Source organism: Petaurus breviceps, unplaced genomic scaffold (assembly GCF_028583685.1).
Source record: "Petaurus breviceps papuanus isolate PSGF00001 unplaced genomic scaffold, PetGlider_PUasm1.0 77, whole genome shotgun sequence".
Lineage (NCBI taxonomy): Eukaryota > Metazoa > Chordata > Mammalia > Diprotodontia > Petauridae > Petaurus > Petaurus breviceps.
This window is the reverse complement of record NW_027186492.1, coordinates 4,721,902-4,744,751: the sequence shown is the minus strand read 5'-3', so window position 1 is coordinate 4,744,751 and position 22,850 is coordinate 4,721,902. Positions and strand designations below refer to the sequence as shown.

Here is a 22,850-nt window from a genome sequence, read left to right as displayed (position 1 = left end):
TTTTATTCCAAAGTCTTTGAGGAGCAGGTTTTACTAATTTCTGTGTTTGCAAGTAAGACGTGAGCTTTCCAGTGACAGGAGTAATGTGGTCCTGAGGTTCTGGAGTTAGAGGGCCTTGGGTTCAAAACCCAGCTCTGCTCCTTCAGTCAAGCAATGAAGCATTTACTAGGTGCCTCCCATGTGTCAGACATGGTGCTAGACATTAGGGATGTATTCAAAGACAAAACCAAAACAGACCCTGCCCTCAAGCAGCTTCCATTCTGTCAGGATGGACAATATGGATGTATATTAGAATATAGGAGAGGGGGAGAGGAGGGCACCAGCAGCCGGGGGTGGGGAGTAGGGGTGGCCCTAGAGCTGAGTTTTGAAGGAAACAAGGGATTCTGAGATGTGGAAGTGAGAAGGAGATGCATTCCAATATGGGGGACAGTCAGGGCACAAAGCCACAGTGACCAGAGAGTGCAGTGTTCAAGAAATAGTAAGAAGGTGAGATGAATGAAAAACCCAAGAGACAGTTTCTGGATAATTAATAATCAATTTATTAATAAGGCTAGTAAATAATCAATGAGGTGATGGTCAGTGGTCTCCGGGTAACCAAAGACAAAGATGGAGATCATGGAATGCTTAAATATCTTTGGGGAAGTGGATGCCCCTGACAAGTGGAGGTCAACTCTGATTGGTGAACCATCAATGAGGAGGTGAACACATTAACAAGGTTTTGGACTAAAAGTTCCCACTGTTTGACCTTGAGAGGAAGGGAGCTGTCTCCAGCACTCTGGACAAAAGAATTCATCTCCACTCAGACCACACCTATTGAACAATGGGGAGTTTCTGCTTTTAGGGCTGGAATTCACCTAGATTCAGTTTCTTTTTACACTTTAATCAAAAATAAGCTCTCCTCATTTGGTGGGGCCCACCTGAGATTGAGGAGAATGTTTCCAATCTCATCATCAGCCCTGTCCTTCAGAATATGACTAGTCCCTGAAGGAGAAAAATAGGAAGAAAAAAAAACTACCCTCAATCCTAATTTGGTTATTAATATGAGAAAAAAAATCACCCTCAATCCTAATTTGGTTATTAATATGAGAAAAAAATTGCCATTTCTCTCAAAGGACAATCCAGACCACAGAGGACAGGAAGGGGAATAATGTATATAACAAGGTTGGAATGGTAGGTGGGGGCCAGGTTGTAAGGGCTTTAAACTTTAAACTTTTTTTTTGGAGGGGGGAAGGAAGGGTAATTGGGGTTAAGTAACTTGCCCAAGGTCACCCAGCTAGTAAGTGTTCCATGTCTGAGGCCGGATTTGAACTCAGGTCTTTCTGACTCCAGGGCTAGTGCTCTATTCACTGTGCCACCTAGCCACACCTAACTTTTAACTTTGACATTAAAAGTCAAAAGAGAAGAGTTTCTATGTGTCAGCTATGTGATCTCAGCTAAGTCATTTCTGGATCTCATTTTCCCCAACTAAAACACAATGACCTCAAAAGTCCCTTTCAGCTACAAATCTCTGATTATGTGATTCTTGCCCCTGCCCTCTACCACCCACCTGGTACCCCTTTCTGAGTAATAACAATTTTTCTGGCTTCTGAGAAGATTGTACTGATGGGGATGGGATCTGAACCCCTAAAAGGAAAAGGCCTTTGGGATCTGGACCCCAAAAAGGGAAAAGCCCCTGGACTTTCCCACATGACCCAGTCCCTGGCATTCACCTGAGGCATTGCTCATCTCAGTCAATAATCCTTTTGACTGCCCTTTCATTCTGGCCCTCATTGTCTGCACCTGACCCACCCCAAAGCTACTTGCCACCCCTAGATCCCATCCAGAGTTTCCCACAGTCTTTCTGTATAAAAGTGTTCGTTTTCCCCCATTTAATTGCTCAGATTCTTAAAACCTGGCCCACTTGTATTGGCATCACAAATAGCACAGATTCACTAGGAGTCTTGCCCACCCCAATCAATTTGAGTTTGCCCACCCCAATCAATGTTTTGATAACTACTTAGACTGAAAAAAGGCTTGAGTGGTCGAATTCTTTTGAGGCAGTCCCATGCCCTTTGCCCTTGCATTTTGGGGTTCCCAAGACCCCTAGACCACAACAATATGACTGGAGAATCCCCCAGATAACTACAGGAACTGCAGAATGTGGAAATCCAGTGCCCACAGCCTCTTGTACCTTCCTGTTGCTCCTTGGATCTGACTCCTTTATGTGCCGGTCCATTTTCAAGAAGGATCCTCCCTAGGGAATGGTCTCTACTTTCTCCTCTGAGCCTGAGTCCACATTTTGGTCCTCTCTCCCATCCCAGGAGACAGTGGATGATACCCACATCAAGGCCATTAATGCCATGTCCCTTCAGCTCAAGAGCCAAGACCCAGAAGAGGTCAAGATCACCTACCAGAGGCAACATCAGCTCAATGAGAGGCCAGTCCTGAGGGAGGATGGTGGGAAGGGGACAGAGGGCGGGAGTGGGAGAACGCCAGCAAACAAAAGTGGACATGTTGGAGTTCTGTGCCCAGGCTGAATCTAGCTCCATTAATACCTATCCTCTGTGTCTTCACCCTGGCAGATGGAATAATTTCCATGGCAACCTCCTCCGATACCAACGACAGCTAGAGGGTGCCCTGGAGATGCACGCACTGGTCCAGGAGTTGGACAATATCATGGAGAGGATTGGAGAGAAGGTAAGAGATACAGAGAGACCAGAGCTGTAGATTTCAGGCAAGAGCTACAGGGAGAAGAAGGCAGGGCCCTGCCTGAAGGGGAACATACAGTCCCAGGATCCTGCTTGGCTCCCCACTTGCCTGCCTTGATCTTCTAGGTCACTCCAGGGTCTGTGCTACCAGGGTCTCCTTTGGCCACCCTGGAACAAAAGCATCTTATTTGGCTTTGTTTTCTTATCCAGACCCATGATTTCATGGGTGCAAGGGGATCTTGGTGAGGAAATTCTCTCTACCAGTGCAGGTTGGCACTCTGAAATCTATAGTCTTAGATAATTGGCTAGAGCCAACTTGCCGCGGTCACATGGCCAATATGCGTCAAAGGCAAGACTTGAATCTTGGTCTTCCTGACTCCGAGCCAGCCTGCTCTGGAATGGAGCAGCCTGGGAATCTAGCGTGGCATTCACTGGCAGGGAGGCTGAGGGCTCTGAAGGAAGTGGGTGCAGGAAGGCAGGGGTCCTAGGGAAGGGGATCAGGGGAAGGGTCTAGGAGGCAGACACCACAGTGCCAGAGGAAAGGGGCAAGGCGGTCAATAAAGGTTAATACATCAAATCTCTCCTTCAAGTCTCTCCCCATGTCAATCTATCCCTTATTAAGCTGCCGAAGTGATTTTCCTAAATCACAAATCTGATTATGTGGCTTCCCTGCTCAATAAACTCCAGTGTCTCTCCATTATATCCAGAATCAAATATAAATCCTCTGACTTTTAAGGCCGGCCCTCTATGAACTGGATTCTTCCTACCTTTCCAGTCTTCTTATATTTATATTATGTTAGCTATGTTATATCTATTATATTATATCATATCACATCATATATCATATCATGTTATGTTATATATTATATTAATTATTTTTGTTAAATTATATCATGTCATGTCATATTATATTATATTATATTATATTTATTATATATTATCGAGGTCTCAGACCTCCCTCCCCTCCTCCATATCCTCTATGATCCAGTGACAAGGCCTCCAACATGATGCTCCATCTACTCCATCTCTCCAGTCCAAGTGTTTTTGCTGGCCATCCTGGAATGCCTGAAATGCTCTCCCTCCTCATCTCTGCCTCCTGGCTTCCTTGAACTTCCAGCTAAAATCTCATCCTGATCCTTCTTCATGCCGGCCTTCTTTCCCTTGATTATCTCCAGATTTTCTTATTTCAACATAATCATTTGCAGGTTGTCTCCCCTTGTTAGACTGTGGACAACAAGAATTGCCTATTGCCTTTATTTGTTTCACCAGTACTTAGCATAATGCCTGGTACATAGTAGGTGTTTAATAAATGCCTATTGATTATTGACTGTAGCCTTAAATCCCACTTTCTGCAGGAAGCCTTTCCCAGGCCCCTCAATGACTAGTGCCTTACTCTCTCAGATTATTTTACACTTATTATACTGTATATATCTTTTTTTCTCTTTAAACTAATTTATTTAATTTTAGTTTTCAACATTCACTTCCAGAAGCTTTTGAGTTTTAATTTTTCTCTGCCTCCCTCCACCTTCCCCAAGACAGCATGCAATCTGATAAAGGTTCTAGATATACATTCTTATTAAACATATTTTCACATTAGTCATGTTGTAAAGAAGAATTAGAATGAATGGGAGAAACCATGAGAAAGAAAAAAAAAAAGAGAGAGAGCAAATAGTATGCTTTGATCTGCATTCAGACTCCATAGCTCTTTCTCTGGATGTGGATAGCAATTTCCATCGGGAGTCTTTTGGAGTTGTCTTAGGTCCTTGCATTGCTGAGAAGAGCTAAGTCTATCAAAGTTAGTCATTGTGACTGTTACTGTGTATAATGTTCTCTTGGTTCTGCTCATTTCACTCAGCATCAGTTCATATAAATCTTTCCAGATTTTTCTAAAGTCTGCCTGCTCATCACTTCTTATAGCATAATAGTATTTCATTACATTCATATACCACAACTTATTCAGCCATTCCCCAATTGATGGGCATCCCCTTAATTTCCAATTCTTTGCCGCCACAAAAAGAGCTGCTATAAATATTTTTGTACATGTGGGTCATTTTCCCATTTGTATGATCTCTTTGGGATACAGACCTAGAAGTGGTATTGCTGGGTCAAAGGGTATGCACATTTTTATAGCCCTTTGGGCATAGTTCCAAATTGCTCTCCAGAATGGTTGGATCAGTTCACAACTCCACCAATAATGCAAGACATTGTGTATATCTTGTACATACTTGGTGTTTGCATGTTTCCTCTACCATTAGAGTGTGAGCTCCCTGAGGACAGGGACCAGACCATGTTTTTGCCTTTCTTTGTCTCCCCATTGCTTAGCACAGTGCCTGGCCCATTCGTTGTTGTTATTTAGTTGATTAGTTGTATCTGACTTTTCAAAACCCATTTGGGGTTTTCTTGGCAAAGTTACTGGTTTGCCATTTCCTTCTACAGCTTATTAAAAAAAAAGAACAGGGTGAAGTGACAGGATCATGAAATTAGTGTCTGAGGTCAAATTTGAACTCAGATCCTTCTGACTCCAGGTTGGCACTCTGTGTACCATGGCGCCACCTACAGGCCACCTTGTACATAATAAGTGCTCAATAAATGTTTGTTAATTGACTTTCTTTTTCCCTTCACAGAGTGCCCTGCTGCAGGCCCCCAACTATGGAAAGGACCTGGGGGATGTAGAGAGGCTGCTGAGGAAACATGAAGAATTGGATCGGGAAATCAGTGTCATTCAGGCCCAGATGGAGGTACAAATGGGGCTGGGCCAAGAAGCATGCCACAGGCTGCATTGGATTACCTTCACTCCATAGTGCCCTGTGCAGGATAGGTAGAATTAAAAAAAGATCCATCCAGTTCTAATTGAGGAAAACAACAGGCAGAGGACAGTTCAGCTACAGGTGGATGGAAAGCCATGGAGATCCTAAGGGATGCATCTATTGGGAAGATGGAAAATCTCAGGAGACCTTAGGATACCGCCACCACTTAGCACCGTGCTTGACATACAGTCGGCACTTAATAAATGCACGTTGCCTAAACAAAGGAGTGCCCTACAGCAGTTGTTGTAGTGCCCTACAACTGCTGTTGTTCAGTCTTATGTCAGTTATGCCTGACTCTCTGTGACCCCATTTGGGGTTTTCTTGACAGAGATACTGGAGTGGTTTGCCCTTTCCTTCTCCAGTTCATTTTACAGAAGAGGAAACTGAGACAAACAGAATTAGGTGACTTGTCCAGGGTCACACAGTTATCTGAGACCAGATTTGAGCTGACAAAGATAAGTCTTCCTGACTGCAGGCCTGGCACACACCACCTAGCTGCCCTGCCCCACAGGAGTGGCCCACTACTCATTGGGAAGTAACAGGACCCTGACTGAGAAGCCAGCATTTTTACTGCCTGTCCCACTACTACCCAGTTATAAAATTAGCCCCAGTGTCTTACTCCATATGTAGGTATCTGCTGTGCCCCAGGCAGGGCTAGGGTACCATTCTGCCATCCCTTTTCCTACAGCCCCTGGAGCAGGAGGTGAGTCGTTTGTGTCAGAGTAGCCCTGGGGCAGCCCAAACCCTCATCAACAAACAGCGGGAGCTGACCTACAGCTGGCAGAGGCTGCAGGCCCAGGCCAAGCAGAGGTATGGACCTTTATACAGCTTTCCTCACCTTTCACCATCTCAGAATCTCCATCCTCCCCCCTACCCCTCATTCTCACTCACCCCTGGGCATTCTACTTCAGCCCATCCAGTGCTCCTAGACCCCTGTATTGCTTCCCCTAATCTCTGTCCCCAAAGGACATTTTTAGCAATGATTGCATATGTTAGAGGAAGACATTATGAGGGAGACGGAGTAAGAAAGAAGAGCAGGACAAAGGAGTGGGCATTTCCAGGAGGAATAATCCAAAACAATCTCAATTGAGTGGTAGAGGACAGTAAACAAAGATCCCAGGACACCCCAAGTTTAGCACACAGATAATCTGATCTGGTCAGACATCAGAATCAAGGAGTGGGGGAAGAGGAGGCAGAACCCAGGAAAAGGGAGGAGATGGTTACAGAGCCCTGGTCTGAGGAGCGACCCAGACTGGGCAACTGTGCTCTCCTTTATGGTCACAGACATTGGGGGTGGGGGAGGAAGACTCACTTCCTCCAAGATTCACAGTCTTCTCCGGTCCATGACGACCCTGGGGAAGAAGCACTCTCCCATGTCGGTGCCTTGGGGCAATACCCCAATGACCCTGTGTTAGTTACGCCTCTGGCTGGGGCTGTCTGATCATCCTTGTGGGCAGGAGGGAGAAACTGGATTCTTCCTACCAAGTACAGAAGTTACACACCATGCTTCGAGAACTGCAAGGCTGGGTGCAAGGGCTGAAGACTAAGATGGAGATGGGAAGCCCTCCCCGCAGTCCTGCTGAGGCCAGACGTCTGATGGAGGAACACCAGGAACTCAAGGTCAGTGGGCACCAGTGCCAGCTTCTCTCTCATCTCAGTTCTCCCAGCTTCCATATACTTAACCACTGCCCCCAGCTTGGAACCACAGATCTGGAGGCAGAGGGAACCTCAGAGGCCATCTAGTCCAACTCCTTCATTTTGCAAATGCAGAAACTGAGGTCTAGCAAGGTTAGATGATTCCCTCAAGGTCACACAGGTAATAAGTGTCAGAGGTGGGATCTGAACCCAGCTCCTCTGATTTTGAGGGGGGCACTGGACTGGAGTCAAGAAGACTCATCTTCATGAATTCAAATCCAGCCTCAGACACTTACTAGCTGTGGGACCCTGGGCAAGTCATTTAACCCTGTTGCCTCAGTTTCCTCATCTGTAAAATGAACTGAAGAAGGAAATGACAAACCACTCCAGTATCTTTGCCAAGAAAATCCCAAATGGCGTCAGTCAGATGTGACTGAAACAATTGAACTGAACTAATTTTTGACTCGAGTCATTCCCATCTCCCATATTTCTACAAGTCCTGTATCCCCAGGTCTCCTTGTTCATGCCACCCTCCAAGCTGCTGTTCATTTTCTTCCCCACTCTCCACCATCACCAGCACCCCCACCTCCCACCACCACCATATACATAATCCAAGACATTTTACTTTTTTGAACAAGGAGAAATAATTGGACCACCCTAATGTTATATGGCATTCCGTTATAATTTCTTATTCTTACAAGCATTTACTATCTCTCCCTCCCACTGGCTCTCTCCCCATTGAGCAGTTTTTGTTTTTTTTTATGAAAAATAAAACCTTCATAGCTCAGCAAAATAAAATCCCACATTGGCCGTGTCTCATTCTGCATTTTGAGTCCATCACCTCTCTGGAAGGAAGTGGTTAGTGTGATTCATCTTCAGTCCTTTGGACTCATTGCCCTGTATTTTCCCTGGAGCCCTCTCCACCTGTTCTTCCTGTCCTGGGGATCTGAACCCTGCTGTGTTACAGGCAGAACTATCGGCCAGGACAGAGACTATCAACTTGATACGGAGCACTGGGAAACAGCTGCTTGGTTCTCCAGATATATGCCGGGCCCTGGCCACTTTTGAGCATGAATTAACAGGGCTGGAGGAAAGCTGTCAGGAACATCAACTCCGGCTGCAGCAGGCCTTGGATTTGCAGGTGGGTGTAGCTGGCCTCCATGCCCATCTCTCCCCGGTGGCCTCTACCTTTCCAGTCCCCCCACAGCCCTCCCGCCCCAGGACCTGCATTCCCTCACATTGGTGGAAAGGGAAGCCAAGAGGTCTCCTTTGCCAAGGATTCTAACAGGGGTTCTCAACCGCTACTAATCAGCACCCTTTACTTCTGTTTTGCCTGATCCAAGCTGAGCAACTGACCTAGTTATCAGGCCTGCCCTTGGCACAGGGTGGGTAAGGGGACATACTGTTGGATAGGATTTCACTGAATCTTTGCTACAAACAACTTGCCCCTTCTGAGATGCCAGGCTAGACACCAGAATTCCTGGCTTCTGTTCTGTTCACATTTCTGACTTGATCTGTGGTTCTAGCCAGTTCCTAGGCCTCCATTCACCCACCTATGCCATAGGAACCATGGTCCTACCGTGGTGACTGGAGGGTGACTGGACCCTCTGCCAAAATGCTTCTCCATTCCCTCCCTTCTCCATTCCCATAGGTGTTCCTGAGTTCTGTGGAGCAGATTGAAAGTTGGCTCAACAACAAAGAAGCATTCCTGGCAAATGAAGATCTGGGCGTAGGTACCCAGGCAGGGAACAAGGGCACAGATTAGCTAAACCAGTGTTTCAAATCAAATCAAACCAAGCCAGTAAATGTTATTCAACAAATCTTTATTGAGATAAATAGAGCATTTAGTAAGCACTTATTGTATATCAAGCATATAAGAACATTGACTTATGGGCCAAGACCTGGAAATATGAAGACAGCCAATGAAGAACAAATTAATTTAAAAGCATTTTTAACCATGTGCTATGTGCCAAGTACAGTGTTAGGTCCTGCAGATACAAATGCAATAGCAAAGATAGTCCCTGCCCTCCAGAAACTTAAGTTCTAAAGGGAAAAACAATACATTTAGGGGATTGATGGCCAGAAGGGGTCACTTTGGCTTGGAAAGTTATTAGGATGGTGAATAAGACCTTGGGGGGAGTAGATCATATGCTTTGTCTAGGAACAATAGCAGTTACTGAGTTCTGAGTTCATCTGATTTTTTTAAACTCCTTTAAACATTTTTTTCATTTAATAAAGTTTCTCTTCCTACTTTCATCCTTCCCCCCATAAAAGAGAAAAAGAAAAAAAAAGTCCTTATCACAAATATGCCTGATCAAGCAAAGTAATTTTGTTCATTGGCCATGTCCAAAAATGTATGTCTCGGGGCAGCCAGGTGGCATAGTGAATAGAGCACCGGCCCTGGAGTTGGGAGGACCTGAGTTCAAATCCAGCCTCAGACACTTAACACTTACTAGCCGTGTAACCTTGGGCAAGTCACTTAACCCCAATTGCCCTGCCCTTTCCCCTCCAAAAAAAAAAAGCAAAATAAAACAAAAATGTATATCTCATCCTGCATTTTGAGCCCGTCAGTAAATGGAGAGCATGTTGCACTGTGGGTCTTCTGGCACTAATAATTCACCATTGGTATTGATCAGCTTTCTGGAATCTCTCAAAGCTGACAAAATATATTCCTACACCTCTTAATTTAAGGTCCTCAACATTACCGTTGGATTTGTGCCCCTAAGGCTGCACAGTACTCAGAACATAGTATGTGTTTCAAAATGCTTTTTCATTTATTCATTGTCTGCTCGTGCCCAGTTTTTAGCCCAATACCTTGAACACAGGTGATCTTATGAGCCTGGTACACAGTAAGTACATAATATATGCTTTGTATGGTTTCATGGTTCCAGAACTGAACCACATCCCCTCCAAGGAAAGAGGATGGGGAGGAGAGGGGAGGGGACTGACCTCTGAGGAATGTACATTCTGCTGGGAAGGAAGCTTCCTTTACAACTGCTTCCCAGGGAGGAGCCTGTACGATGAGGCTTGGAAGAAGGATTCTGAGGGTGGGAATGGGAAGGAAATGCATCTCAGGTTTGGGGGTTGGGGCGGACAGCCTGAAGGGAGCCAGGGAGGTGGGTCGCTGGGTAAGGAGAATGGCTGGTTGCTCAGTTTGACCAGACCTTGGAATATGTGAAGAGGAATGATGTGAAGACCAGAAACCAATCAATCACCAAGCATTTATTAAGTGTTTAGTATGCCAGGCATCATACTAAGCTCTGGGGCCACAAAGAAAGGCAGTCTCAGAAGCCCAGAGTCAGATGGGACCTCCGAGGAAGACTAGTCCAACCCATGCCTCAGGGCAATTATATGGCACAGTGGATAGAGCAGCTGGGCCTGGAGTTAGGAAGACATGAGTTCAAATCCAACCTCAGACACTTACTAGTGGTATGACCTTGGGCAAGTCACTTAATCTCTGTTTGCCTCAGTTTCCTCATCTGTAAAATGGAGATGATAATAGCACCTACCTCGCAGAGCTGTCATGAGGATCAAATGAGACAATGATTGTAGAGTGTTTAGCACAGTGCCTGGTGCATAGTGAGTTATAGAAATGTTAGCTGCTATTATCATTCATTATTGTCATTATGATTCCTTCTACAATATAGCCAACAAATGATTATCCAGTCTTTGCTTGAAGACTTCCAGGAAGGGACAACCGGCTATCCCCCAAGGCAGCTGCATTGGAAAACCCTAATTATTGAGTTTTTCCTTGCATCAAGCCAAATAATTGTCATTTATCTGGCTATTTATGGTTTGCAGAAGCCTTTACATATGTTCTTTCATGAGACCCTCCTAACAACCCAGTGAGAGAGGCACTTTTTTTTTTATAAGCCCAAACCAATGATTTCATCAATGTTTGGAGTTTCAGATGAAGAATTTCCCCAGCCAGTGTAGACAAGCAGCTCCTCTGCTATTCATTGTCTTAAAGAGTTGTTTGGGAAGGGGGGGCAGCTAGGTGGCACAGTGAATAGAGCACCGGCCCTTGAGTCAAGAGGACCTGAGTTCAAATCCAGCCTCAGACACTTAACACTTACTAGCCGTGTGACCTTGGGCAAGTCACTTAACCCCAATTGCCCTACCTGCCCCCCCAAAAGCAAAAAAAAAAAAAGAGTTGTTTGGGGAACCAAGAAGTTAAGGGACATTCCCGGGATCACATGGCCAGTTTGTGTCAGAGGCAAAATCTGAATCCAGATTTTCCTAGCTCCAAGGCCAGCTTTCTATCCACTAAGTCAAGCAGTTCATACTATAGACACTGTTTGTATTATTACTATCATCCCCATTTTATAAATGAGGATCCTGAGGGTCAGGGATAAATATAGCTAGTAAATGTCAGAGGTGGCATTTGAAGGCAGCCTGGAGTGCACCTGGGAGCTTAGTGAGGTAGACACAGTCCTACAGGGATAAAACAGAGAGAGATGCCCAGTTACAAGCACCAATAAAGCAACTTTTCTACCCTTACCTTAAATCATATGACACCAAGTCAACAGATCTAGTTACAAAAAAAGCACCTACCATATGTGAGACACTTGTCTGGGAACTGGGGATATAAAGGAAAAAAACGTATAAAGAAAAAAGGGGGAGAAATGAATACAGTACTTAGAGAGATAAGTAAATATAAGAGAATTTGAGGAGGGAGAAAGCTTTAACAACTGGGGAAATTATAGAAGACTTCACAGAGCAGGAGTAACTGAGGAATGGAATGTAAGATTCGGACGCCATGTTTCTTTGAGTAGGAGAGTTGCATTGAGTGAAGACCCTTCAGTAGGGTGGGCAAGTGAAAGGCACATTGGACTAAATCTGGATATTCTCAACTGTTCCTCCTAGAATTCCTTGGCCACCGTGGAGACCTTACAGTGGAAACATGAACAGTTTGAGAAGGGGCTGGAGACCCAACTGGAAAAGATCAATGCTATTGAAATCATGGCACTCAACCTGAATCAGGGCCAACACCCTGAGGCCCAGTGTATCACCAGCAAGTGCCAAGTGGTGCTTTCGAGGTATGTCTTCGGCCCAGTGGGTGAGATAGCAGAGAGTTCTGGGATGACGGTAGCCAGAAACCTGGGCACTGAGGTTCCAAAGGTTGTATTTGTGTGGGTGTTAGAGCATGTGAAGGAGAACTTTAGGCAGAAATGATCAGTGTCCTGTCCTCGGTCACCCCCTTTGGACTTCATCTCTCCAGTTGTCTGTCATGGGTCATTCCACAGAATTGTATTATTCATGGCAGCATCGACACAACTTTGAAAAATAATTATATATGGGGCAACCCACTCGATGGTACAGTGATTAGAGTACTGGTCTTGGAGTTAGGAGAACCTGAGTTCAAATCTGGCCTCAGACACTTACTACCTATGTGACCCTGGGCAAGTCATTTAACCCCAATTGCCTCCAAAAGGAAAAAAAAAAGAAAAAGAATAAAACATGTACATGGACGACAATGAACATTTATTAAGTACTTACTATGGGGCACTGAGTACTTACAGGCGCTTCCATTTTAATGTGATACTCAATACACAAATAACTATATATTTATGTGCAAGAAGGTGATTTCAGAGGGATCACAGTTCCTGCAGAGTGTGAGGAGGGACCTAGTAAAGGTAGAATTTGAGCTGAGTCTTTAAGGAAGCCAGAGAAAGTAAGGGCCTCAAGTGAGGGTGGGGGATCATCCCATGCCTGGAGGACAGCCAGTGCAGATAACAGAAATACAGGATGGATTGTTGTATCTAATGACCTGTTAGTAAGTCAGTGTAGATAGATCTTGGAGTGGTGTAGACAGTGTGGCTAGATCTCAGAGAATCTCAGAGGAGAGCATGTGTTGCAAATCTTAAAAGGAAGGAAGGAAGGAAGGAAGGAAGGAAGGAAGGAAGGAAGGAAGGAAGGAAGGAAGGAAGGAAGGAAGGAAGGAAGGAAGGAAGGAAGGAAGGAGGGAAGGAAGGAGGGAAGGAAGAAGGGAGGGAAGGAAAGAAGGAAGGCAAGAGAAGGAAGGAGGGAAGAAGGGAAAGAATGAGGGAGGGAGGGAAGAAGGAGGAAGGAAGGAAGAAAAAAAGGAAGGAAGGAAGAAGGAAGGGAAGGAAGGAAGGGAGGAAAGAGGGAGGGAGGAAAGAAGGAGGCAAGGAAGGAGGAAGAAAGGAAGGAAAGAAGGAAGAAGGGAAGGAAGGAAGAAGGGAAGAGAGGGAGGGAAGGAAGGAGGGAGCGAGGGAAGGAAAGAAGGAGGGAAGGAAGAAAGGAAAGAAGAAGGGAGGGTATGGAACATCACATACACTGTCAGATTTCTTTGCTGAATAGTTTCCTTCTCTCTTCCTCTTTGATCCTTTGTTACAAGGGATGGCTCATTGGGTAGGGGAGGGGGATAGGATATATTCAGAAATTAAGGAGAAATAAAAATAAGGGCTACCCACAAAAATGAACCTTTTTATTTAAAAAGAAATTGAGTTGGAATAAATGTGAAATTTCCCAGTATGGGCTGGATTAGATGATCACTGAAGTGCCTTCCAGCTCTGAAGTTCTATAATTCCAGGTATAGTCATTTGTTTTCTTTCTCATAAAGGAAAGCTCTGCAAGGCATTTCTTCACAGTGATGCCAGACGGTCGTGCTCTTATACTACAGAGCGCAGACCACTGCCCTTCCTGACCCTGGGCCCGCAGAGACTGACTTGACCACCCAATGTGCCTCCCTTCACAGGAAGGAGAAGCTGCTGGAGAGAATCCAGGTCCGACGGCACCAGCTAGAGGAATTCCAACAGTTACAGAGATTTCTGCAAGACTCCTGTGAGGTTCGATGATTCTTCTTCCTATGTACAGCAGCCAAGTCTGGGTCCTGCCAGGCTTGGGGGGGGGGGAGGAAGGAGAGATGGGGAGGGAGCTACCTCACTGAGAAATTGGGAATATGGTGAAAAGAACACCAGCTCTGGGTTTCCATCCCCCTCTGATGCTTTATTGCCTTTGTGACCTTGGGTAAGCAACCTGCCTGGGTCTCAGTTTCCTTCTCTGCAAAATGAAGAGGTTGGCCTAGGGGGCTCGTTTTAGATCTATGAATCTAATTCTAATTCTTGCAAATTTATTCTAGATCTATGAAATTCAATTCCAATTCTTCCAAATCTATTCTAGATCTAGGAATCTAATTCTTCTAAACTTGCTCTAGATCTAGGAATCTAATTCCAATTTTTCTAAATTCGTTCTAGATCTCTGACTAGTTGTTCTAATCTCATTTTAGATCTGTGGCTAACTTTTCTAAGCTGATTCTAGATCTATTACTAATTATTCTGAGCTTATTCTAGGTCTATGAATCTAATTCTAATTCTTGTAAATTCATTCTAGATCTCTGACTAATTTTTTTTTGGATAGAGGAAGGTAAGGCAATTAGGGTTAAGTGACTTGCCCAAGGTCACACAGCTAGTTTTTTGTGTTAAGTGTCTGAGGCCAAATTTGAACTCAGGTCCTTCTGACTCCAGGGCCGGCGCTCTATTTACTGTGCCACCTAGTCACCCCCTCTGACTAATTATTCTAATTTCATTCTAGATCTGTGGCTAATTCTTCTGAACTCATTCTAGATCTATGACTAATTATTCTGAGCTTATTCTAGATCTATAAGTAATTCTAATTCTATTAAGCTCATTCTAGGCCTATGAATCTAATTCTAATTCTTCTAAGCTCATTCTAGACCTATGAATCTAATTCTAATTCTTATAGGCTCATTCTAGATCTATGAATCTAATTCTAATTCTTCTAAGTTTATTCTAGGTCTATGATTCTAATTCTAATTCTTCTAAGCTCATTCTAGGTCTATGATTCTAATTCTTCTAAGCTCATTCTAGATCTATGAATCATCCCACAGGACAGGATCCCCTCTTTAAGGGCAGACAGGGTTATCTCTATTAGAAAGCAAGGAATGAGAATGGCAGCAGGTCCCTGAAGCTCCTTGCTCTTTTCTCTTCTTCAGGTGTCCATGTGGCTGGGTGAGAAGAACCTCGTGGCCTTAGATGAGGGTTGGCGGGACCCTAGCACCCTGCAGGCCCAGCTACAGAAGCACCAGAGCTTTCAGGCCGAGCTGGATGCCAATGCGACCCAACTTCAGAAACTGCAAACGGTAAGCACTCCTGGGGAAAGGAGACATGTTTTGGTGAGGATAGGATACCAGCAGATAGAGGCTGCCAGAGCCATAGACCTATCCTGGACTGCCTGTTGGACATCTCTGATTAGATGTGCTATAGGCTTATCAAACACAACATGTCCAAAAAAATGCTTTAGACATAGCCCAGGGATCGAATGATGAACTTGGAGTCAGAAAGACCCAAGTTCAAACCCTGCCTTAGACAGTAACTGTGTGACTTGGGACAAGTCACTCAGCCTCAGTTTCCTCATCTGTGAAATGTTAGACTCGGTGGCCTTGGAGGTTTCTTTCAGCTCTGAATCCATGACCATCTATGATTTCCTCCCAGAATGCAATTGCTCCCTAACTTCCCTTTTCTGTCACAGGCACTCCCATCCTCCTACTTCCCCAGATTCAGTCTCAGAGTCGCTCTCATCTCCTTACCTCCTTATCTCCATAACTGTTGTCGTTCAGTCATTTCCATCATATCCAACTCTTCCCCACTCCATTTTGGAGTTTTCTTGGTGAGATATTGGAGCGGTTTGCCATTTTCTTCTCCAGCTCATTCTACAGATGAGGTAACTGGGCCAGACAAGGTTAAGTGACTTACCCAGGCCAAATAGGATGCTAAGAGTCAGTCAATTAGTCAATAGTACCTATTATCATTAACACCTGGTATCATTAATCTGTGGATAGAGTGTTGGGCCTAAAAGTCAGAAGGACCTGAGTTCAAATCCAGCCTCATACATTTACTAGCTGTGTGACCCCAGGCAAATCACTTTATCCTGTTTGCTTTAGTTTCTTCATCCACAAAATGAGCTGGAGAATGAAATGGTAACCCATTCTAGTAGCTTTGCCAAGAAAACCCCAAATGGGGTCATCAAGAGTCAGACACAACCGAACAACAAAAAATTTATTAATGACCTACTTTGTACCAAGATACAAAGTGCCAGAGATACAAAGAAAGGCAGAAAGAGTCCCTGACTTCAGGAAGCTCACGTTCCATTGGGGGAAGCAACATATAAATAATCAGGGACATGTAAGACTCATACGGGGGGGGGTGGATGGTAACCTCAGATGGGAAGTCTCTAGCAGCAAGGGGAGTCCTGTGGGAGCTGTCATCTGAGCTGAGTGTTGTAGAAAGCTGGGGATGCCAGGGGGCAGAGGGTGAGGAGGAAAAGACAGGCAGACTGAGACCGAACCAAGAAAAGTGTGCCCGCTAGCTCTTAGGGGTAAATCCATCTCTCCAACTCCATAGTATCACTTACATCCATCCCCTTCTGCCCACTCCCACAACCACTACCCCACCTAGTTCAGGGACTAGTACAATGGCCTCCAGTCTCTCCCTCTCTCCAATGCATTTTTTTAGGCAATCAGGGTTATATGACTTGCCCAGGGTCACACAGCTAGTAAGTGTCTTCTGAGGCTGGATTTAAATTCAGGTCATACAGACTCCAGAGCTGGTACTCCACCCAATGTGCCACCTAGTGCCCCTCCAATGCATCCTTTATGCAGCTGCCAAATAAAAGTTCCTAAAACTTTGGCCTATCACTGCTATGCTCTAAAGAAATTCAGCAGTTCCCTATTGATGGAAATTGGGTCAGGGACTAGACATGATCTCACTGATCTAGGGAATCCCCTTCTCTATCTCCCAAGGTAGGCTGTAATCTGAAGGTGGATAAACTCTTCTTTTTGACTTCAGGAAGGGGAGAAACTGCTGAAGGAGGGGCATCCTGCCCTGGAGACCATTCAGGAGCGGCTACAAGAGATAGGTGGGCTCTGGAGTCAGCTGCAGGCCAACTATGTCAAGAAGGGAACCAAATTACAGGAAGCTTCTAAGGTGATGATGGGGCTGTGGAGGTGGAGGTGGGGGCCATGAGCTAACCAGAGCGGATGGTCGAAGGGACCTCCTCCCCTTCCCCCCAATCTCCATTTACACTCTCCTCTCCCCCAAGGCCCTGCATTTCCAGAGGAAAGCAGAGGAGGTGGAAAGGTGGCTGGAGAACATGGAGGAGGAGCTTTGGGCTCCCTTGGGTGAACAGGATTTAGCAAGTGTGAAGGAGCTGCTGGCCACCCAGGGGGAGCTGGAGGCAGCCATGGAGGGCCAGGAGGGACCAGTGCAGGTGCTGATGGACCAGGCCCATGCCTTTGGCTGTGAAAATCACTTCCTAGCCGGGGAGATGAAAGAGCAAGCCCAGCTGCTGCTACAGAGGTAGGCAGCTTCTCCCACCTGTATCCATCTCATGGCTCTTGCATTGCAGATTTCCCCTGGTGCCTCACTCTTATCCTTTTCAGCTTCTACTTTTTCCTTCTCCAAAAGGAAGTGAGTTAAGAGAACCCCACGTTAGGCTTTATCTACCTCAGGTCCCCATTCATCTCTCTTGGGAGGCCTCTTCAGTCAGTCAACAAGCAGGTATTAGCACTTACTATAGGCCAGGCACCGTGCTAGGCACTTGAGATACAAGAAAGGCAAAAACAATCCCTGCCCTCAAGGAGCTGACATTCTAATGGGAGAGAAAACTTGGGGGGAAAAAGTATACACACAAGATATGTATAGGGTCAGTGGAAGATAATCTCAGAGGGAAGGAACTGGGGGGTGAGGGGAGGCCCAAGTAAGCCTTCTGCTTGGAAGGTGAGGTTTGAACTGAGACCCAAAGAAAGCCAAGGCAGCCAGGAGGCAGGCACAATGAGGGAGAGCATTCCAGGTTTGGGGAAACAGTCAGTGTGCAGGTAGAGTCAGGAGATGGAATGTCTTTTCTCTTTCTTTTTTTTTTTTTTGGAGAGGAGAAAGCAAGGCAATTGGGATTAAGTGACTTGCCCAAGGTCACACAGCTAGTTAAGTGTCAAGTGTCTGAGGCTGGATTTGAACTCAGGTCCTCCTGACTTCAAGGTCCGCTATACCACCTAGCTGTCCCAGAGATGAAATGTCTTATGGGAGGAAGAGCAAAAAGGCCTGTGTTGCCAACATGTGTACTACATAGAGGGGAATTACAGATAAAAGACTGACAAGGTGGGAAGGGCCAGTGTGAAGATCTTTAAATACCAAAGAGAGGATTTTCTGTTTGGCCCTGGAGGTCATAGGGAGCCAGGAGAGTTTTCTGAGGAGAGGAAGTGGAGGGGCCTGGATGAGCATAGTCAGCCCTGTGCTTCAGGATGATCCCTTTGGCAGCAGAGTGGACAGTGGATTGGAATAGAGAGAGACTCGTGGCAGGGAAAGCCGCAGGCTTGGACAGCAGTCCAGGAGGGCAGTGATGAGGCCTGCACCAGTGACCGTTATGTGAGTGGTGGGAAAGCATGCCAAAGGCGTTAAGGTAGAATAATAAAACTCACCAACAGGTGGTGTGCAGGTGGGGACTGTGAGTGAGGAGGTGAGAATCATGCCCCAAAGCTCAGGAGAAATAGGGAAGTATACAAGAAGGGAGGACTTGTGGAGAAAGATAAGCTCTGTTTTGAGGCAGGTTGAGTTTGAGTGTGTCTTCTTTCCAACACCAACTTTGCAGCTCTTCTGCTATCTCTCCCTTCCTCACCCCCACTGCCCTTGGTGGCTGTCCTGTGCCAGGTACACAAACCTGAGAGAGCCCCTCCGGGAGCGCCGGGGGACCCTGGAGGCCAAGAGCCTTCTGTACCAGTTCTTCCAGGATGTAGAGGATGAGTTGGCTTGGGTACAAGAGAAGCTGCCCTTGGCTGCAGCCCAAGATTATGGACAGACCTTAAACGCCATTCAGCAGCAACAAGAGAAGCACCAGGTAGGTCACAACCTCTCTGGGGAATGGAGAGAGAGAGAGAGACAGAGAGAGAGTGAGAGACAGAGACAGAGAGAGTGAGACAGAGACAGACAGACAGAGAGAGAGAGAGAGAGAGAGAGAGAGAGAGAGAGTGTGAGTGTGTGTGTGTGTGTGTGTGTGTGTGTGTGTGGGGAGGGATGGTGGGGTGGAGCAGAATATTTGATCTCCCGAGCTGGGTTCAAGCTCTAGAGTGAGTATATAGCATCCTAGATTTAGGCCTGGAAGGGATCACAGGACCTTCATTTTATAAATGGAAGAACTAAGACCCAGAGAGGCTGAGTTGCCCAAGGTCATTGGTAGAATGTAAGCTCCTTGAAGGCAGGGAATGTTTTCATTTTTATCTTTTCCCCAGTATCTGGCGCATAGGGAGTAGGGACTTAAGGAACAGGAAGGTTTGTTGAATTTAATTGACCCACCCAGCTCCTCTGCTCTCTCCTTTCTTCACACTCATCTCGTACCACCCCACCCCCACTGCCAATGGTGGCATTGGAGATCCAGGATTCAAAACTAAGTTTCTGTAAATCCAAACTCTTTCTATTATACTATCTGAGCTCTCATGCTAGCAGTAAGAGGGAACAATATGTGACAGGGACTGGACCTGTAATTTTATCGGTATAGGGAACTCCCAGGTGAAGAAGTTCCCTTTATCAACCTTCTCTGTAACTCATAGTCTTAGATGCTTAGATCACTAAAAGGATAAGTGACTTGCCCAGGGTGGCACAGCCCTGCTTTCAGAAGTAGCATTTGAACCCAGGTTTTCCTTATTTCAAGGTCAGCGTTCTATCAATCTTCTAGCTACCTCTAATGGACTAGGATAAGGAATTCTTAGCATCTCTGTGTATGGCAAAGTCTTTGGGGATATATCTATGGTTGTTTTTATGGTGGGGAGTTATGAGGGTTCACAGACTCAAGGGTCACTTTTTCTGTTGTTGTTTTTTGGAGGGGGGAGGGCAGGGCAATTGGGGTTAAGTGACTTGCCCAAGGTCACATGGCTAGTTTTTGTGTTAAGTGTCTGAGGCCAGATTTGAACTCACGTCCTCCTGACTCCAGGGCCAGTGGTCTATCCACTGTGCCACCTAGCTGCCCCTTCCCCCCACCCGGGGTCACTTTCTTTTGAACTTGCAGAACTTGGAAGATGAGATCAGCAGCCACGAGGCTCTGGTCCAGGTGGTGCTGGACACAGGTCACAAGCTGGTTGAAGGGGGGCATTTTGCTGCCAGTGAGGTGGCTGCCCGGCTTCAGCAGCTGAAAACTGCAATGGGTAGACTTCGGGTGGAGGCAGAGCAGAGACGATGGCGGCTTCAGCAAGGTCATGAGGCCCAACAATTTCTGACAGAGGTAAGAGGGATGAAAGATGACAGGAGGAGAAGGACCCAGTATTTGGAGATAAACCACATTCAACTATAGGATCATAAGTTTAGCGCCAGAAGGGAATTCTGACCCCCTCATTTACTCAGGAGCCCTAAGATAGCTCCTTGGCATGCTCACCAAGATTTTGTTGTTGATCAGTCATGTCCAACTCTTCCTGATCCCATTTGGGGTTTTCTTAGCAAAGATACTGGAGTGGTTTGCCATTTCCTTCTCTAGTTCATTTTACAGATGAGGAAACTGAGGCAAACAGGGTCACATAGCTAAAAAGTGTCTGAGGCCGGATTTGAACTTGGGAAGATGAATTCCAAGCCCAGTGTTCGATCCCCTGCACCACCTCCCTCCCCTTCTCAGAGATAAGGCCATACCTATCCCTTTTCTCCCTTTGGCTGACGTCCCTAAGAACAAACTTCAGGGGAGGAATGGGGAAATGATCCACTACCATTGAACTACTCTCCAGCTCCTAGAGGCAGAATCCTGGCTGTCAGAACGAGGCCTTCTCCTGGACAATGAAGAGCTGGGGCAGAATGAGGAGACCACTGGGGCCATGCTTCGAAGGCTAGAGGCCACCAGGAAGGATCTGGAAGGATTCTATTCTCGCCTTGAGAAGCTGCAGGAGACAGGCACCCGCCTAGAGGGCAGACCCAACCCAGAGAGGTAAGCAAGATATCAGAGAGGAGAAAGCTGAGTAAGTATAACCCAGGGAGGGAGATGGCCAAGAAATTGGACCCAACCGGTAGAGGTCATAGGATTTCAGGGTCAGAACCATAGAGCTGGAAGGGACTCAGAGGTCATTTAATCCAATGAATCCTTCATTTTACAAATGAAGAAACTGAGTCCCAGGGACTCAAAAGCCCAAAGTCACATGGGTAGTAAGCATCTGAGACGAATATTGAAGAAAGGATGCCAGGGCAGATAAGTGGTATAGTAGATAGAGCACCAGCCCTGGAGTCAGGAGGACCTGAGTTCAAATCCAGCCTCAGACACTTAACATTTATTAGCTGTGTGACCCTGGGCAACTCACTTAACTCCAATTTTATCCACAAAACAAAAAAAGACAGAAAGGATGCCATCTTCAAGATGACCCTCTTCTTATTCCTAGCCTTAAGGCACTGACCCATCTTCATACCCTGAGGGAGACCCACAAGGGGTTACTGAGGAAGGCCAAGAGCCAGGGGCAATGCCTACAGGAACAGCAGTACCTTTTTCAACTGGAGCGAGAGGCCCAGCTTCTGGATACCTGGTTGTTAGGCAAGCGGGCCACAGCTGAGTCCCAAGACTGTGGACAGGACCTGGAGGACGTCAAGGTGACTTCTACATGGACTTTGTGACAAAGTATTATCCCAGGGCAGCTAGGTGTCTCATCAGCCCTGGAGTCAGGAGGACCTGAGTTCAAATCTGACCTCAGACACTTGACATTTAACTAGCTGTGTGACCTTGGGCAAGCCAATTAACACCAATTGTTTTGCCTTCCCCCCTCCAAAAGAAAATACTATCCCAATGAAAGATGAAAAGGGGAGGGTGACTGCATGGTGAGGAAAGAAGTCATGAGGTAGGGAAAGTTCCTCAGGATGTGGTGAGGGAAGCCCTGGGCTTTGCATGTTGAGTGTTCTAGGGACAGGGATGATTAATTAATGAAGGGACAGCAGGCCCAGCCAAGATTCTCCTATGCCACTGGGCTGCAGGTGTAGTGGGAACACCATGGTAGGGAGGTGGGGGCAGGGTTGTCCTTCCCTCAAGCAATCATAGGATCATTCTTGAAATATTTCTTTAAGGCCAGGTTCTTTGCCAGACAAAAGTAAATAGCCGTGCTTGAGGATCTGGCTATCCAGTCAGAGGAAACATGTTCTTAGATAGGTTATATGCAAAACACATTTTTAAATTTTTCAAAAATAGTATTTTATTTTTTCCAATTACATGTAAAGATAATTTTTAACATTCTTTTTTTTATTTGTTTGTTTGTTTGTTTTGGGGGGAAGAGGGGAAGGCAAGGTAATTGGGTTAAGTGACTTGACCAAGGTCACACAGTAAGTATCAAGTGTCTGAGGCCCAATTTGAACCCAAGTCCTCCTGACTCCAGGGCTGGTACTCTATTCACTGTGCCACCTAGCTGCCCCTAACATTAATTTTTTAATAAAATTTTGAGTTCCAAATTTTCTTCCTTCCTCCCTTTCCTCCCCCTCTCTAAGGCAGTAAATAATTTGATATGGGTTATATATGTATATGCAAAACAGATACAGGTGATTTGTGGGGTGAGGTACTAGAAATCAGAGTTCAGATCCTAGCTCTGATAATTACTGCCTCTCTGGGTCCCAGCTTTATCATCTGTAAAGTAGAAGGGTTACACTAGATGTCAGGCCAGTCTATAAACATTTATTAAGCACCTACTATATGTAAAAAGATAGTCCCTGCTCTCCAGGAGCTCAGATGTAAAGATTGA

The 22,850-nt window shown here is 45.8% G+C and overlaps 1 protein-coding gene across 1 annotated transcript in view; it reads left to right on the top strand.

Moving 5' to 3' along the window:
• The window catches only part of SPTBN5 (spectrin beta, non-erythrocytic 5), an 85,693-nt gene that overhangs the window by 55,677 nt on the left and 7,166 nt on the right, over window positions 1-22,850 (top strand). Inside the window, exons 28-43 of the mRNA XM_069105667.1 lie at window positions 2,301-2,416; window positions 2,562-2,676; window positions 5,312-5,425; window positions 6,183-6,304; window positions 6,952-7,114; window positions 8,097-8,270; window positions 8,781-8,858; window positions 11,996-12,168; window positions 13,851-13,941; window positions 15,108-15,254; window positions 16,960-17,097; window positions 17,213-17,469; window positions 18,817-19,003; window positions 20,168-20,380; window positions 20,871-21,067; window positions 21,459-21,717. Of these exons, the coding sequence (XP_068961768.1) occupies window positions 2,301-2,416; window positions 2,562-2,676; window positions 5,312-5,425; window positions 6,183-6,304; window positions 6,952-7,114; window positions 8,097-8,270; window positions 8,781-8,858; window positions 11,996-12,168; window positions 13,851-13,941; window positions 15,108-15,254; window positions 16,960-17,097; window positions 17,213-17,469; window positions 18,817-19,003; window positions 20,168-20,380; window positions 20,871-21,067; window positions 21,459-21,717 (2,544 nt within the window). The remainder of the gene's footprint in view (window positions 1-2,300; window positions 2,417-2,561; window positions 2,677-5,311; window positions 5,426-6,182; window positions 6,305-6,951; window positions 7,115-8,096; window positions 8,271-8,780; window positions 8,859-11,995; window positions 12,169-13,850; window positions 13,942-15,107; window positions 15,255-16,959; window positions 17,098-17,212; window positions 17,470-18,816; window positions 19,004-20,167; window positions 20,381-20,870; window positions 21,068-21,458; window positions 21,718-22,850) is intronic.